The 14,763-nt window shown below is 36.9% G+C and overlaps 1 protein-coding gene across 2 annotated transcripts; it reads right to left on the bottom strand.

Moving 5' to 3' along the window:
* Positions 1–10,494: 10,494 nt before the first annotated feature.
* Positions 10,495–13,689, bottom strand: LOC124594778. Of its 2 annotated transcripts, none has more exons than XM_047133183.1 (2): positions 13,542–13,689; positions 10,495–12,640 (listed from the first exon to the last, which is right to left on the bottom strand). In XM_047133183.1, the coding sequence occupies exon 2, from the start codon at positions 12,545–12,547 to the stop codon at positions 10,979–10,981; it is 1,569 nt and encodes a 522-aa protein (XP_046989139.1). In that variant the 5' UTR covers positions 12,548–12,640; positions 13,542–13,689; the 3' UTR covers positions 10,495–10,978. The 2 variants fall into 2 exon arrangements, with proteins under 2 accessions (XP_046989139.1, XP_046989140.1); XM_047133184.1 differs by lacking the exon at positions 13,542–13,689 and adding an exon at positions 13,262–13,389.
* Positions 13,690–14,763: the final 1,074 nt, after the last annotated feature.

The following is a 14,763-nucleotide window of genomic DNA, read 5'->3' as shown; positions in this document are numbered from 1 at the left end:
GGATTTCATGAAATGCTGTTAAATCTGTGTTTTGTTCTCTACAATCTTGTTATATGAAGCAGTATCCCTCTACAACCCTGTTAATGCAGTGGCATGCAAAGTTAACTGCTAATCTAAAAGAATCTGATGAATCACTGTTGTTTTTCTTCGCCTTACTTTTCCCTATATTTGTTTTTATGGCTCTCCTTAAATTGCAGTCAATTCTTCTGCAGTGTGTATAGCAAGCATCACATGGTTTAAGATGTATGGACTTGTATTATCAGTGTTTGTGATGTGCTCCATGTAGGCAGCTAATCACTGCACTTTACTGGTTCTCTATACACAGTCATATATCCCATTCATATGTGGAAACATTAAAAGTGAAAACAGTCGGTTGATGTGCAATCTGGGCTACAAATCTTTGCGTTATTTTTCACAATGATTTAAACTGCTCACCAAAAACCTACACAAGCAGAATTATTTATGAGAGAGAACAAATACTTGTAGAATTACGATTAAATATAGGCTCCATAAACAATTTGCAGATTTTTTCTTATATCATCAGGTACAATGTATACAGAGCAAACATTTTTCTCTCTGCATTTGAAAACCTTACAGAAATTCAAAGGAAGCATAGGCTTTGTGGGGCTAAGAATTGCTATATTTCATTGATGAATTAATTTAGAAGTACCACTTTCTTTAATGTTCTCACTAAGGAATAGAAATTTACGTAATGCTCCACCTGAAGTGTACAAAAAATGGACACTGTTAGTTGTAAGTTTATCAGGCACCATATCTGTAGAAAATTAATTTTTCAACGTGGGGAAGATAAAAAGAAGGGAGAGATTCGAAGTCCCACCAGAGTCAAAAATGTTTTCCTAGCATGGCTATTCTACCCACAGAAAAGACAGTTTCCCTTTAATTAGAGTGCTTCTATTAACACCAGAAGCACTAAATTCACTCAGCAAGAAATATGAATTATTTTTATACGTGTAGGGGAAAGTAGTACAGAGTGAAACAAAAATTATACTTTTGATGATTTTTGTGCAGTTATTTGGTACACAACAAAATGCTTGTATTTACTTAAAAGGACATTTCTGTGCCAACTGTTTGGAACAAAATAATAATTTGGCAGCTAATTACCAAAAGAAATTTGAACTCAAAAAAACATGGCAACTATTCCGCATTTATTTGTGGTAATGACAAAAATTCCTGGATGGAGCAATGCATAAAATGAGGAATGGCAGCTGCTCATCTATAGCGGATTGATAGGTGGAGCACAGAATGTGTGTACGTCTGCTAGAAAAAGAGCTAGTTCCTGAAAGCTAGTGAGAACAGTGTTTTCTGTTGGGTATTAGTGTGCTCCATGTATCACTTCAGTATAGATGAGAGATTGCATTGCCCTTATTTTATGTATCACATTGATTTATGTTTTAATAAATGTAAAACTTGAATAGTTTTGATTACACATAAAACGTAAATATATAAGTTAAATAATTAATGATAAGATAGAAAAAGTTCTATTCAATGTGCATAGAGTCTGTTAAAATTAATTGGAAACGGAACATAATTTGACAGTCTCTTAGTCACAGGCAACATTGGAGGCACGTTATCATATCTTTATGTGACATACAAGCTACGTGCTCTGCAGTCTTCCGCTTCTGGGTATACATAACCTAAGGTTTTTATTTATTTATTTTTGGGCACCACTTTAGCTGCAAAATAATACATACACTTCAGCTACAAAAAAATAAATCATTCAGAAATTTTACCAAAATGTAGTTGCGAGTCATGACATCTTGGTTCAACTCTCAAAATCTAGTGATGAACTGACCTCTGATTCATCAGACATCTCATCTTTACACTTTGTTCATCACTTTCACATGAAGCTCTGTTACTTTCACATTGCTTACTTTTATGCTCTTCACACTTCTTTTCTCTTTTTTCTTCTAATTTTCCTTAAAGTTTTTTCTTCAATATCAGCTTTCTCATGTGTTGAATTCAAAATGACGTGTCTCCCTTTAGTGTGTCAAGTTGTTTTTGAGATGGTTTTTGGGAACAATAAACCTTGTTTGGTGAGCTTTGACTTGCTGGCGCTACCATTATCGGAGTATAAACTCCTCATAGACACTTTGCAAAAACTGCAGGACACCAATTCCAAATGCCCAGTATTGTTGATGGACAGCAACATTATGTTGCAGGATAATGCCTGCCCACATGTTGCCAAAGTTGTTTAGACTACTCTGCTGAATTTTCATTGGGAATGCAGTACTAGACTCTCCCGATGCAATTTCCATATTTTTGAAGCCCTGAAGAAATGCATTTGTGGCCATCGACAGAGAGGTGTTTGCACAGGTATAATAAAGGTTCCGTAGGCAACTGCAAACACTTTTACATGAAGGCTTGATCATCCTGTCTCACAGTTAGATAAACGTATTAACAGTTATGGTAATCACTTTTGAAATAATAAACAGTTTACTTGCTTTTTCCATCTGTCTCATTTTAGTTTGACTGCCCATTAAACAGGGTGAGTCAGGAGGCAAGGTACATGCTTTGAGGGGTGATAAATAGTATTGGTGATTCTGAACAAAAGCTCCAAATGAACATGTGTACTCTTCTTAACTGTATATCTGACATAGACAGCTGTTTGAAAATCACAGAAGTGAGTCGCATGTCCATCTTCACCAGCACTCGCATGCAAATATGACCAAAGTGACATTAGATTACGTAGTGTTGACTTTACTTCATTGTGTCGCAGTGCACTTAATTTGTCGAGGTGGGCTACGAATCCTGCAAGCGTGTGCTCTAGTAAAAGGATTGTACAGATGAGCACAGATCATCTACACAGCAGCTGTCCACAAGACTGCAAAATGCATTGCAGTTTATGGTGGACTGTTTGAACATCTTTTGTGAGAAAATGTGCACAATGAAACAAAACATTGGATCACAATGTTTCATGTCACCTGCATTTGCCCTGTTCCCCATTGTTTTCATCAGTTTCTTCATAAACTGTTAAGAACAGGACATATGTTCATATGATGTTTTCTAGCCAAAATCTCTAATACTATCACCCCTCAAAGTATTTACCTTTCCACCTGACTCAGATTGTATGATCACAAAATAGCAAGTTCATCCTAGTTAGATATTTCACGGAAAATATTAAACTTAATGGATGTTAATTGTAATGTCTGACATTAACATAGAAAGATTAATACAAATCACCAAATTTTCCATTATTGCAGTCAAAGATGTCTTTGCTCAAGGTCAATGTATAGGGCTATCAATATGGGGGAGGGGGGAATTGGATGTTTGACTATGTACAACATATAGGGATATTAACATGGGATGAGGGGGAATAGAAATGGAGGAAGTGGAATGTTCCACTCTGTATGATATTTCATTGTGTACTTGTCTTGTCTCCCTCATGTTGCCCAAGTTAAAGGGAAACACTGAGTGGGACATTAAAAAGTTGAACTCAACGAAATTAAGGATAATTTCTAAGTAAAGATAGTATCTTGTGCAAATTTTTGTTACAAACTTGTTATTCCTTAGATAATATACTAAATTACTTCCACATTTCATAAGCACTAAATGTGACTGTACCAAAACTTGTACCCATTTAAGGATCATGGAGGGTAACTGCAAACAGGCACCGATACTTTTTCGGTAGGCTTTGAACCATTATATCTATCTTCAGAGGGCTGCAGCTGCTTCATTACTGTCATCAGTAACCTGTCAATTTACTTCCGTGATTGTTTTCTTCCTTTATTGGCATTTGACCATAACCACTATTTTGTGATATTTTCAAGTGAACTATGTTGCAGCTTCTGACTTGTGCTTCAGAAGCAATGATTTTGTTCCTAACATTAATATGTACTTGCGGTAGTACATATACTTACATTAGCAGACTCCTTAGTTTTTTGTACTTTTCATTCCATATTCCAAGGAACAGTGAGCTGTTAGATCCAGCCCATTATAGAGCTCAAGTTCTTTCCAGCTATTTTTTAAGTTATTAATAAAAATAGAAAATTTTAAAAATTTAATGTTGTTAAATTTAACACAACAATCAGATGACGACAGTTACATCGCAGAGTAAGAAAACATTTGCATGCCATCTTTGTTTATTACTGTAAAAAAAAAAAAAATACATAAGACTCTCGAATCATACAGAGCTTGTGAAAGCCATACGAAGAAGAGATTTTATGATTCAGAGAATTCAGGTGCTTGTTCTGAGATTCAGTTCACCAGCAGTAATAGCAATTTTGTGCCAGAGTCAAGTGCATAATACCCTAATCTTTGCTTAGTTTAGTATGTGATGTGAACTGAACAGGATAATTAGGTTTTGACCATCAGAAGAAAGTGCCAAATATTGCTTGAAATTTGTACATAAAATAGAGCCATACCTTATTGATATAAACCCACTTTTTATAATGTGGGTATAGTCTTCCAAAATGCATAGTGGAAAGTCAATAAATGTGACTGATTACAGTAATTTGTAATCAGTCAGCCCTACCCTAAAATGTTCATTTAAGGATAACTGGTTTACTTTTTTATTTTTAGTTAAATTATTGCATTTCAACAAGACTGTTGCATCACTCTTATTAACACACACTAGGCAGCAAACACATGCAGTTGCAATCGATGGCCTTAATCCAGTAATCTCCATTCCACAACCCTTTGTTTTCTGTTTCCAGAAAAAACCTTGATTCTTTTTGCATCTGCATTTGTTATTTTTTTCTTTTTGGAAAAATTGTTTTCCTTTTACAGTTTCAAAAGGATATTATTGTAAATGCACCTAGTATGTAGAAACAATGCACAAGACTTCAGCAGCTGGCAAGTACGATAGGAAACATCATCAATATCTCAGTTCATGATTGTGATGTTGTTAAATTACTGAAAGCAATACTGGAAAAGATTAAATTTGTGTAATTTTCTGTTTTTAATAACACAGATCAACTGGATCCTTTTTTTTACATTTTTGTAACTGTGGAGATTGACATTACTCTGTACATTTTGCAAGCAGGAATACCTTATGTAAAAATTTATGACTGCCAGAGAGCACATTTCGTGATACAAATTCTTTTAGAGAACATGTAGATAAAAACTGAGAGTTTTGTAGAAGTGCAGGCACTAAGGAAACTTGAACTGTTGATATGACACTATAGACTGAGGAAAAAAAAAACCTCTCTTAAATTTCACCTTTAAAATTCCTCAAATAATTTTGTAAAACCAAATATCATAGGTTTCTCTCTGATCAACAACAATAAAATTATTTAAACTCTCTCTCTCTCTTATCATAGCAGTGGTGGGAGAGCCCAAGATTTCTCTCTGTCTACAATATAACATCTATTTTTAATACTATACATAAAGAAATGCTTAACGTACATTGGACAGCAACTATCAACATAAGAGATATCAACTTATTAGTGAGAGGAGAGGGAGAAAGAAAGCATAAGACTGAGACAGGATTATAAGATTGCATTAACAGGCTTTACAGAAATGAATTGTACCTTACTGATGAAATTTCTCCTATTTATTTGGTTAGTTTCTTATGTATCACAATGTCTCAAGTAATTCATTTAAATAATGTTACAAGAAACAGATTTAGATGTCCAGGCATAACTGTGATGCATCTCATATTTATACCAAGTCTGTCTGTTAAATGTTAGCATTGTTTTTGGGGAGTATGGTAAGAATACATGTATGGCAAGTATCAGAAGTGACACCTACTTCAGCTCTATTGGAACATTCCACCCATTTGATGAGCCATAAAATCTTATTCTCTCTCTCTCTCTCTCTCTCTCTCTGGCTCGTAAACAGGATAGGGGGAGGAGGAGGAAGGGGGGACAATTTGCCAGTTGCTGAAACAATAAAAGTGGCACAGTTGAGTATTTGGATTAAAACGCTGACGAAAAAATTATAATAATTTGAATGCCACAATAGTCACTTGACTGAAGCTGAGTTAAAGATGGAAAGAAATTATAGAATGAAATCAAATCAATAAAGAGAAAAGATGGAAGATGTGCTCAAAAGTGCATACATGTTAGAAAAATGAGGTCGGCAGGACATGTGTCTAGCATCTATAAAAATGGGTTGGTTTGGAATGACTATTTTAAAGATAAGAATGATTATACACAATTATTGTTGTGTGGTCTTCGTCATGTGGTGTAACGTAATTCTACATGCCTTTTGTGAAGCATGCCACCACCATACATCATAAATATCTTCCTACTTTTTGAGTGGCATTTGCAATTTACATGCACAAGCAGATAGGTTTTTACATACAAAGTGTTCAGTTCTCAGTTCCGTGATATGGATGGCATGCAACAAACTAACAGAAGGGAGCAAACAAGTACAAATACACTGTAAAGCAAAATTATTTCTTGTTGTAGGACATGTCACTTGCAGAAGATTGCAACAGTTTGCACATTCACTTCTACTAACCACCCAGCAACCAGCGACATTTAGTCATCTTTCAGACATGATAGCAATAAAGAGCACTAATCACTGACAGCTGCTCTCAGGAGCTATTCCAGCTTGGTGGGCAAAATGCTGGCTCAAATATACTATTAGAGAGAATTTACAGAATGGAAAAAATGGGAAAAGTAGATGGAAAATTTCTCTCCCAAAAATAGCCTTAACTATGAAGTCAGGTAGGTGTGTGTGTGTGTGTGTGTGTGTGAGAGTGAGAGAGAGAGAGAGAGAGAGAGAGAGAGAGAGAGAGAGAGAGAGATTGAGTAAGTAGTGATAGATAGGATTGTCTGGTAGGTAGCCCATATCTGCTGTTGAATGGACAGTTGCTTATAGGTGCCCATCCCCATGGTGTAGTGATGGAACAACTTGCTCGACACTGTGACATGGCTCAATGATGTCACCTGTGATTTATGTTCTCTGGGAGTCCCCTCCATAGTGTAGCAGTAGTGTTACCACCTACCACGCAGGGGGCCCGGTTGATTCCCGGCAGGGGACTGGGTGTTGTGTGTCCTTCTCAGCATTTTCATCATCATTTACTCACAAGTCGCCGATGTGGCATCAACTAAAAAGGACTTGCAATATGACCGCCAAACTCCCTTGATTGGGGCCTCCCGGCCAACAATGCCATATGATGATTTAATTTCATTTATGTTCTCTGGGCCAGCCGCTGTGGCCGAGTGGTTCTATGCGCTTCAGTCCGGAACCGTGCTGCTCCTACGATCGCAGGTTCAAATGGCTCTGAGTACTATGGGACTCAACTTCTGAGGTCATTAGTCTCCTAGAACTTAGAACTAGTTAAACCTAACTAACCTAAGGACATCACACACATCCATGCCCGAGGCAGGATTAACCTGCGACCGTAGCGGTCTCGTGGTTCCAGACTGCAGCGCCTAGAACTGCACAGCCACTTCGGCCAGCTTGCAGGTTCAAATCCTGCTTCGGGTATGGATGTGTGTGATGTCCTTAGGTTAGTTAGGGTTAAGTAGTTCTAAGTCTAGGGGACTGATGACCTCAGATGTTAAGTCCCATAGTGGTTAGAGCCATTTGAACCATATGTTCTCTGGAAAATGATCTTGGTAAAGAAGATTGTATAGTGATTAGTAGGGCTACAGGGGACAGTTTAGATTGTAATATAAACTACACATGAGGAATATGTCATCTGTGGAACATTCTGTCAAATATGTAAATAAAGAGCTTAGAAGTCATTGAATGGTGTAACGCACTCTTACACAAGTGTTTATTTCCAACCACGTTTGTACTTGTGAATATTACTGGTAAGAGGTTACGTGTACAATTAATTTTCATTTGCATTCAGGGAAACGAGCACTGTTTTTGAATCTACATGATTTCCAGCATTCTCATGGGGCTGTTTCTAAGGTAAATATTTCTGAAATAACAGTTGCAACAATCAGTGGAGAAAAAAAGATGGCAGCACAAAGGCATCAACCATAATAGATTTGAGCTTAATAAAAAGGAAGATGAGTTCATTATATTGCTACAGGTAGCTGAAAAATAAATGTGTACTTCAGTAACACTCAGAAACCTGAGATTGTGGTTCTAAAAGTGCACAGTCCCTCAATTGCAAATGTTTCAAAATTCATCAAGAAACTAGGGAAGGCATTAATGTTACTTAGTAGAAACAACTGGGAACTGATTCTATGTGGAAATTTCAATACAGATTTCATCCCGGATCAAGGGCACGCCAAGATACCGACATGCAGCTGTTGTTTATCCCACAGTAACATTCTCAAGACATTGTGCAGCAACAATTGATATTTTTGTTTCTAAATCCGGATCTTTCTTGAAATAACGTGTGATCCTCCTCATGCATGGTTCACTGACTATAATGATCAAATGGCAGCAATAACATAACCCAACCAATCAAGTTTAATGAAGGTAAATGTAAAGTTTCAGAGAATCATAAATGCTGACTCAAATATACCACCAGAGAGAATTTACAGGATGGAGAAATAGGAGCAGTAGATGGAAAATTTCTCCCCCCAAAATAGCCTTAACTATGAATCCTGTTTTTCTTTACAACAGGCCAGGGACAACTGCAGCAACAGCATAATCTTGTAGTCAGAAAGAAATACCTTTACTTAACCGAGAAGACTAGCTCGAATTAATGCTTAAAAATGCACACAGTCGAACATGCAAATTCTTCAGTGGCATCTGCAAGGCAAACATCCAGCACTATGCACAAAAAATTCCAATAAAAAAAAATCAAGTTGGAGTATTGGCATGCATGAAATGCACTCACAGTAGTGAAGGTAATATTGAATCCTAAAGCTGGAGTATACACAAATTATATTAAATTCAAATCACTGGCTACTAAATTTATACTACACCAGCAGGCATTAGATTTTTGCAAACCTTTGTTTTGTGTGTCTATCATTTTTAACTGTTCTTCTGTGAAGCAGAGATTTGAGATGAGCATTTGCCCAAATGAGTATGGGAAACTGCCAACAAATCACTGGCTCAAAAGCATACCAACAACAATTGTAATCCACCACTGTAACTCATCTGGGTCTGGTTCACCTCTGTCCCGCATCCCAGAATGCTTTTGCATTAAGCTATATGAACCAGTGAATAATTCAACCAGTACTGTAATCTTGTACTGCCAAAAATAAAAGGAATGAGACTGTATTCGGGGAGAAAACCTTAAATATGATGTAATTCAAGGTCCAGTTCTTGGCCAGCTCCTGACATACTGATATACCAGACAGTGGAGAACTCTTCAAACACATCCATACCCAAAACTGCCAGGAGTTATTGCAGATGGTTCACAGCAAATTTCTTAACCTATAATCATTCAGTGACTAAGATTATGCTCATGCAAATAAATTAAAATAGCATGCTGCTAACGTAAATAGAATTAATTGGAGATATAATGGGTGAGGCTTCACACCAGCACAGGGATAAGCCAACATATTTAGTGCTCCACGAAGTCATGTACGTTCAGCTGCCACGACACTGCGTCAGTAGTGAGGCTCTGTTGTCGTTGCGGGCACACAGTGTCACGCATAAGGTGTAGCCATTGCCAGCCTTGTGGCAGGCAATGTGTTAATCAAAAAGTGCCTGGCAGGTTCACACTTACAAATCTCTCATTATGTTGATCTGCAGATGAGATTGTTACCAAACATTCGGCATCCTGTCCTACGGCACAATGTTGTGTGTTAAGGTGAAAAAGTAGTTATTCTACTGAAGGGTCCAGTAGGAATATTTTGTACAGCTGATAACTGAATGCCTCACAAAAGCTGTTTTAGGGGCTTCAAGATTCATACTTGCATGTCAAAAACACACTTTCTATTGGTATTTGAGGTTAATAACAAGAGAATTTAAGCTAGACTGTGCAATTCACAATGACAATATTAGAAATAAAAAGCATTTCCAAACAGATCCCTATCTAGTGTTTACGTAACTCATCTCTGTGCCACGACATTGCATCAGTCACTTTTAAATGCTTGACAAGGGTGCATATGCAAAACAAAACATGGGCATAAGCAGACATATCCTTTAAACAATATCTACAAGCTGTGAACAAGTGCTACAGGGAGTTAGTTTGAAAAATTTCTTAGTTGCAATATGAAGACAACTTTCATACTAATTTTTCATTACTTCTATTGTATCCAGTATTTCTGTGATTCGTGTATTTGTAAGGCAAGAAAATAATTTAAAAAATGTTGCCAATACCTACCTCACCAGTACAAATCTCATAACATGCCTACTACAAGATAAATACTTTCTGCGTGCCTGTAAAGTTCATAAATTATATTCTAGAAGAATCTAGCAGCAGCCCATTTATGTGCTTCTTAATTTTACTTTAGGCCTATCTGCAAAACGCTATATGGGTATATTTAGGACTTGCATATATCTGTGAAGTTTACATACCATCACGATTAAACCACTGTACAAACCTTCTATCATCTGAACTAGGCCATGGATTTTAACAGAGAACTTCACGTGCGCTACTCATTTATGCACCAAAATGAAAAGGCTGAGCCAATTCTCGACATCCATTAGTAAAAAACTAGTGAAAAATGTGTTTAAGAAAACTGTCCTTCCTGTACTTTTACTTCTAGGTGTTAGTTTACAACTGGCCAGTGTATATCACAACCACACTGCAGCTGAGACAATACTTAACATATGTTGTCCCTGAGTTACCAGGAAGGGCTATAGGGATATGGTTACCGATAACAGATTTATTACTCTGATGGACCTTTTCTATTTTACAGTGTATTTGAGACACTATATAGAAAAATGCAATAATGAAAAATTAATCAAGATTTCAACTGGGAGAAACATAAGGTTTAAAACCCTTACAAAAATAGATAAGAACAAGAATTTACTATTTAACACATTTTTCTATTATTACAGAACAAGTATTCCTGTGCATAAAATATACATCAACAAACTTCATAAAACACTGTACACAAACAGTATAAACATTCCAGCACCTCTTTGGTACTTATTTTAGTCAACAACAACAAAAAAAGAAAAGATTACAGCAGAGTAAATTATTAGATTACTGTTCTAAATCAAGTCGTCTTACTCGTACACGTTGTTTATAATGATACTCTTTAAGATAGGATTTCAGAGACTTAGGCAAGTTTAACTGATTTAATCCATCGTAGGTGGCCCTGCTACATACAACAGCTCGACACAAGTGTTGCAGGGGAAATGTGAAATTTCTGTGCAGTGGTATTGTAAGCATCGGTTCAAAAAACATGCAACACGATGGATCCTTATAATGCTCAATGAGACCACAAACTGTTGGTGAAGCAAATACACCTGGATCATGTGAATCAAAACTAAAGCGGTGGTTCCACTGTTCAATGCGTGCATGCAGAGATCGCCCGTATTTTCTGAAACTAACTGAAAACAGATATTCATCTTGTGCAGAATCTCTAAGAAGAAATGTACCCTCAGGTTTGCCCTCCAACAATCGCTCTGCCTCATAACGATCCATTTTACCCCAATAAAATGAGCAAGAAGTAATCTGCAGAAGATCAGGCACCAGACAATGAATATAATCCACTTGGGTGTGAACAGTTCTTGGTATTCCTGATGACAGATTCATGTCTATTTGTGGACACGCTGAGAACGCTGATGGATGGAAATTCAAATGTGATTGGAAGAATGCTGTGAATTCATCAAGTGAGATCTGGATGTGAGCAGATGGGAGAAATCCAGGTGGTGGCTCGACACCTTCTGCAATTTCTCTCGCCCGCTCTATTCTCGCCCTTTCATCACAATCTTCAATTGGATAATCTTCAGGATTAAATCTGGACATGTCAATGAGATGTTCTGCAGATACCACTGCTCGTAATGTATTGTCACTCGATGGCAGGTTTACACTGGAATTTGTCTTGCTACTCTCTTGTAATCCAGTTTCTGCAGCACCTGCTTTGAAAATAACACCTGCCCCTAGGTGGTGATCTTCTGTCCTACGATAGCCTGTGCATATGCAAGATTCACAACTGATATTGGGCTCTGCAATATCTGTATCTGCAGACACTGGTCCACAGTTTCCACCACCCTTCAGGCGAGCACAATTAAATTTCAGAACCCAATGATTTCTTTTCTTCTTGCCGCAGCTGCCCAATTCCTTTGATGATCTTCCCAGTTTGGTTCTTGATCTTTTACCATTTACAAGAGTAAGAGTCTGTCCATTATAGCTACCACTTAATATTTCCAGATTCTGTTCTTCAGCTGCACTGGATGTGCCTTCATCAACACAATTACAGTCACCTTTTGCAATACAGGAATATTCAGTATGGTAAGAGCACAAATCACTTTCCACCACATTTACACTTGCTTCATCTATTCTAAAGCCCTCAATACCTATATTATAAATGCTCTCAAAATGTTGATCAACATGTTCTACAACCTGAACTGCACTATTTTCAGGACAACTGAGTGCCTCTGTCGTATTATCTGCAACTGTGCTACAGGCATTACTATTGCTTCCACTTGGACTTCCAGACACTGAGTCTTCACCAGTAACATGAAAACTGCCTGATGTTGCTACTCCAGTTTCTTCGTCTTCCATAACGCCAAAGTAACCTCTTAGGTCACTAAGCCGCTGACCCATCACTTATGATGATTACCGCACTGCAACTTCTTGCTACGAAATTTTGTCATCATCTTGAAGTATGTGGCACAATGGGCATGATGTGACAAGAACCTGCAAAACATAAATGACACTTCTGAGAAATGTTAATTTATTTTCCAAATGAACTTGTGGGCAATAAAATTTCTTTTTTGCTTATAGAGTATATAACATAGATAACTCAATTTGGCGCAATTAGGGTCACTTGAATTTAGATTACTTTCACTCATCCCCACCACCCACATATTGACAGCAAGAGTGGCGGAGATAAAGCATCGAACTGTGTGCTGTATAAACAGGATGTCCAATAAGGACGTTTTACAGGTGTCTACATTTTCATCAATTTAATGTTGACTCATAAACTGCAATGGAAAAGTTGACTTCCATTATCTATATATACAATTTTAAACGATGTTTTGTTTACTACTTGTTCTTCCAAACTTTAAAAACATCAACATGGCAATGTCGATGTATTTCAAAGTATGTCAATACACACAAAGCAAAATTGTTCTTGCTCTTCTCAGAAAGAACGCAAGTAAATACACCATAAGTACAGCACTTCTTAGCGGTTGCGTCGCGAAAACGATGGGGCACATCAAATATGATCGTTTGAAATGTCTAAAACCCAGAATATGTTTAACGAACAAATTCAATCTGTGAAGTGAATGTCATACAAGGGCAATCTCCAACGCATACTTTGATCTCAAGCGATGTGGTGGCCATTTTGAGTTAATTCACCACTCATCACTTTCACTTCCGTCTTATCACACTATTACAGAAGAAGCATACAGGTTTAAAAGCAATTTGGTTTTGGGTTCATTCTCACATACGACCACAAACACGTAACTTTTTGGAACGCATATGCTTTAAAGCTAAAACGCCAAGCAATTAATTAGGTAGAAGGAACACCAAGGCTAAACTAAAAATACTTCATTGTGTTAATTATTCGAAAATGTAATATTAGATACTTCAGTACCTTTGCCTCGCAACAAATCTTTATTTCCAAATTTCATCTGCAAAAACAACTATATCTTTCCCTAACAGGAAAACAAGAACATATTCAAAGATATACTCTAAATTGATTCACGAACAGTGATAAAAGCGCTGTCTGGCGGTAGAAAGTTTAATCCGCGCACATGGCAAAGATTTTCAGCCACGTTTCCACAGCACACAAAAGCATACACAAGCAAAACTGCACAATAGCCCTCGGAGACCAGTAAACAAACATCTGTTATCAACTGGATACCGGGAACTGAAGTTGGCTTAAAGATGTGAAAAGCAATGGTATTGTGTTTTTTCGCCACAGTGTCATAGTTCAGATCCAACTTCATTTCCTTTTTTTCGTTAACGGAATGAGCGACAGCCAACAATATATATATTTTTTTGCATTTTGTATTGTACTTACTTATATTGTCGAATTACAGTGACAGTTGATGGTGCTTAAGTGTTACGAAATAACAACGCATTTGGAAGTGTACCGTAAATACTGCAACCGACTACACCAACTGCTTGTCCATTATTATTTTCGGTTTTTATTTACTCTTCTGCTTTTTGTAGATAAGTAAAATATCTATAACCTTTTTTCGCCATCATATCAGAAAAGTAAAATTATACACTACGCCCAAATAATGAGTACGAGATCAATGCTCGAATTTTGGAATAAGAAAAGAAGTGACAGCCAACAATATTTTTTTTGTTTTCTTTTGCACGGATTCATATTGTAGAATCTGTGATAATTAATTATATTACAATGCCACTTTATAGAAAATTGTCTCTTGCAGAAATACTTAGATACACACAAGGGTTTGAGAACGTGTATAAACTGGATGAAATTAAGCAGACTGCACTGCATATGAACATAGAACCAATATGTGTACGCTGACTGGCAGTTTACTCAAACACATTCGCAGATTTAGTTAGCACTTGTCTCAGAAATACATGGCCATATTGTCGCAAAAATTATCTCTGCAGGAAAAGACTTTATAATAATAAATCTCGATATTTTTCAACATATAAAACGCCTCGTATTACTATGACATTTACAAATATATTTATGTTGTACATACCTATGAAAAGAAGCTGTTCCTCCTTTCATGTAGTTTTCTGTACATTCATAGCAACAACAGTACTGCACCATGCCTGTTACTAAGACTCAAACATGCATAAAGGTATATGAAACAAAGTAATATTCAAGTTTC

Source organism: Schistocerca americana, chromosome 2 (genome assembly GCF_021461395.2).
Source record: "Schistocerca americana isolate TAMUIC-IGC-003095 chromosome 2, iqSchAmer2.1, whole genome shotgun sequence".
In the NCBI taxonomy this organism is placed as follows: domain Eukaryota; kingdom Metazoa; phylum Arthropoda; class Insecta; order Orthoptera; family Acrididae; genus Schistocerca; species Schistocerca americana.
The sequence above is the reverse complement of the archived record's forward strand: the minus strand, read 5'-3'. Positions and strand labels throughout refer to the sequence as shown.

What these genes read in the sequence shown, in the direction of transcription:
- LOC124594778 (XM_047133183.1), bottom strand. Translation starts at nt 12,547, where the DNA reads ATGGGTCAGCGGCTTAGTGACCTAAGAGGTTACTTTGGCGTTATGGAA.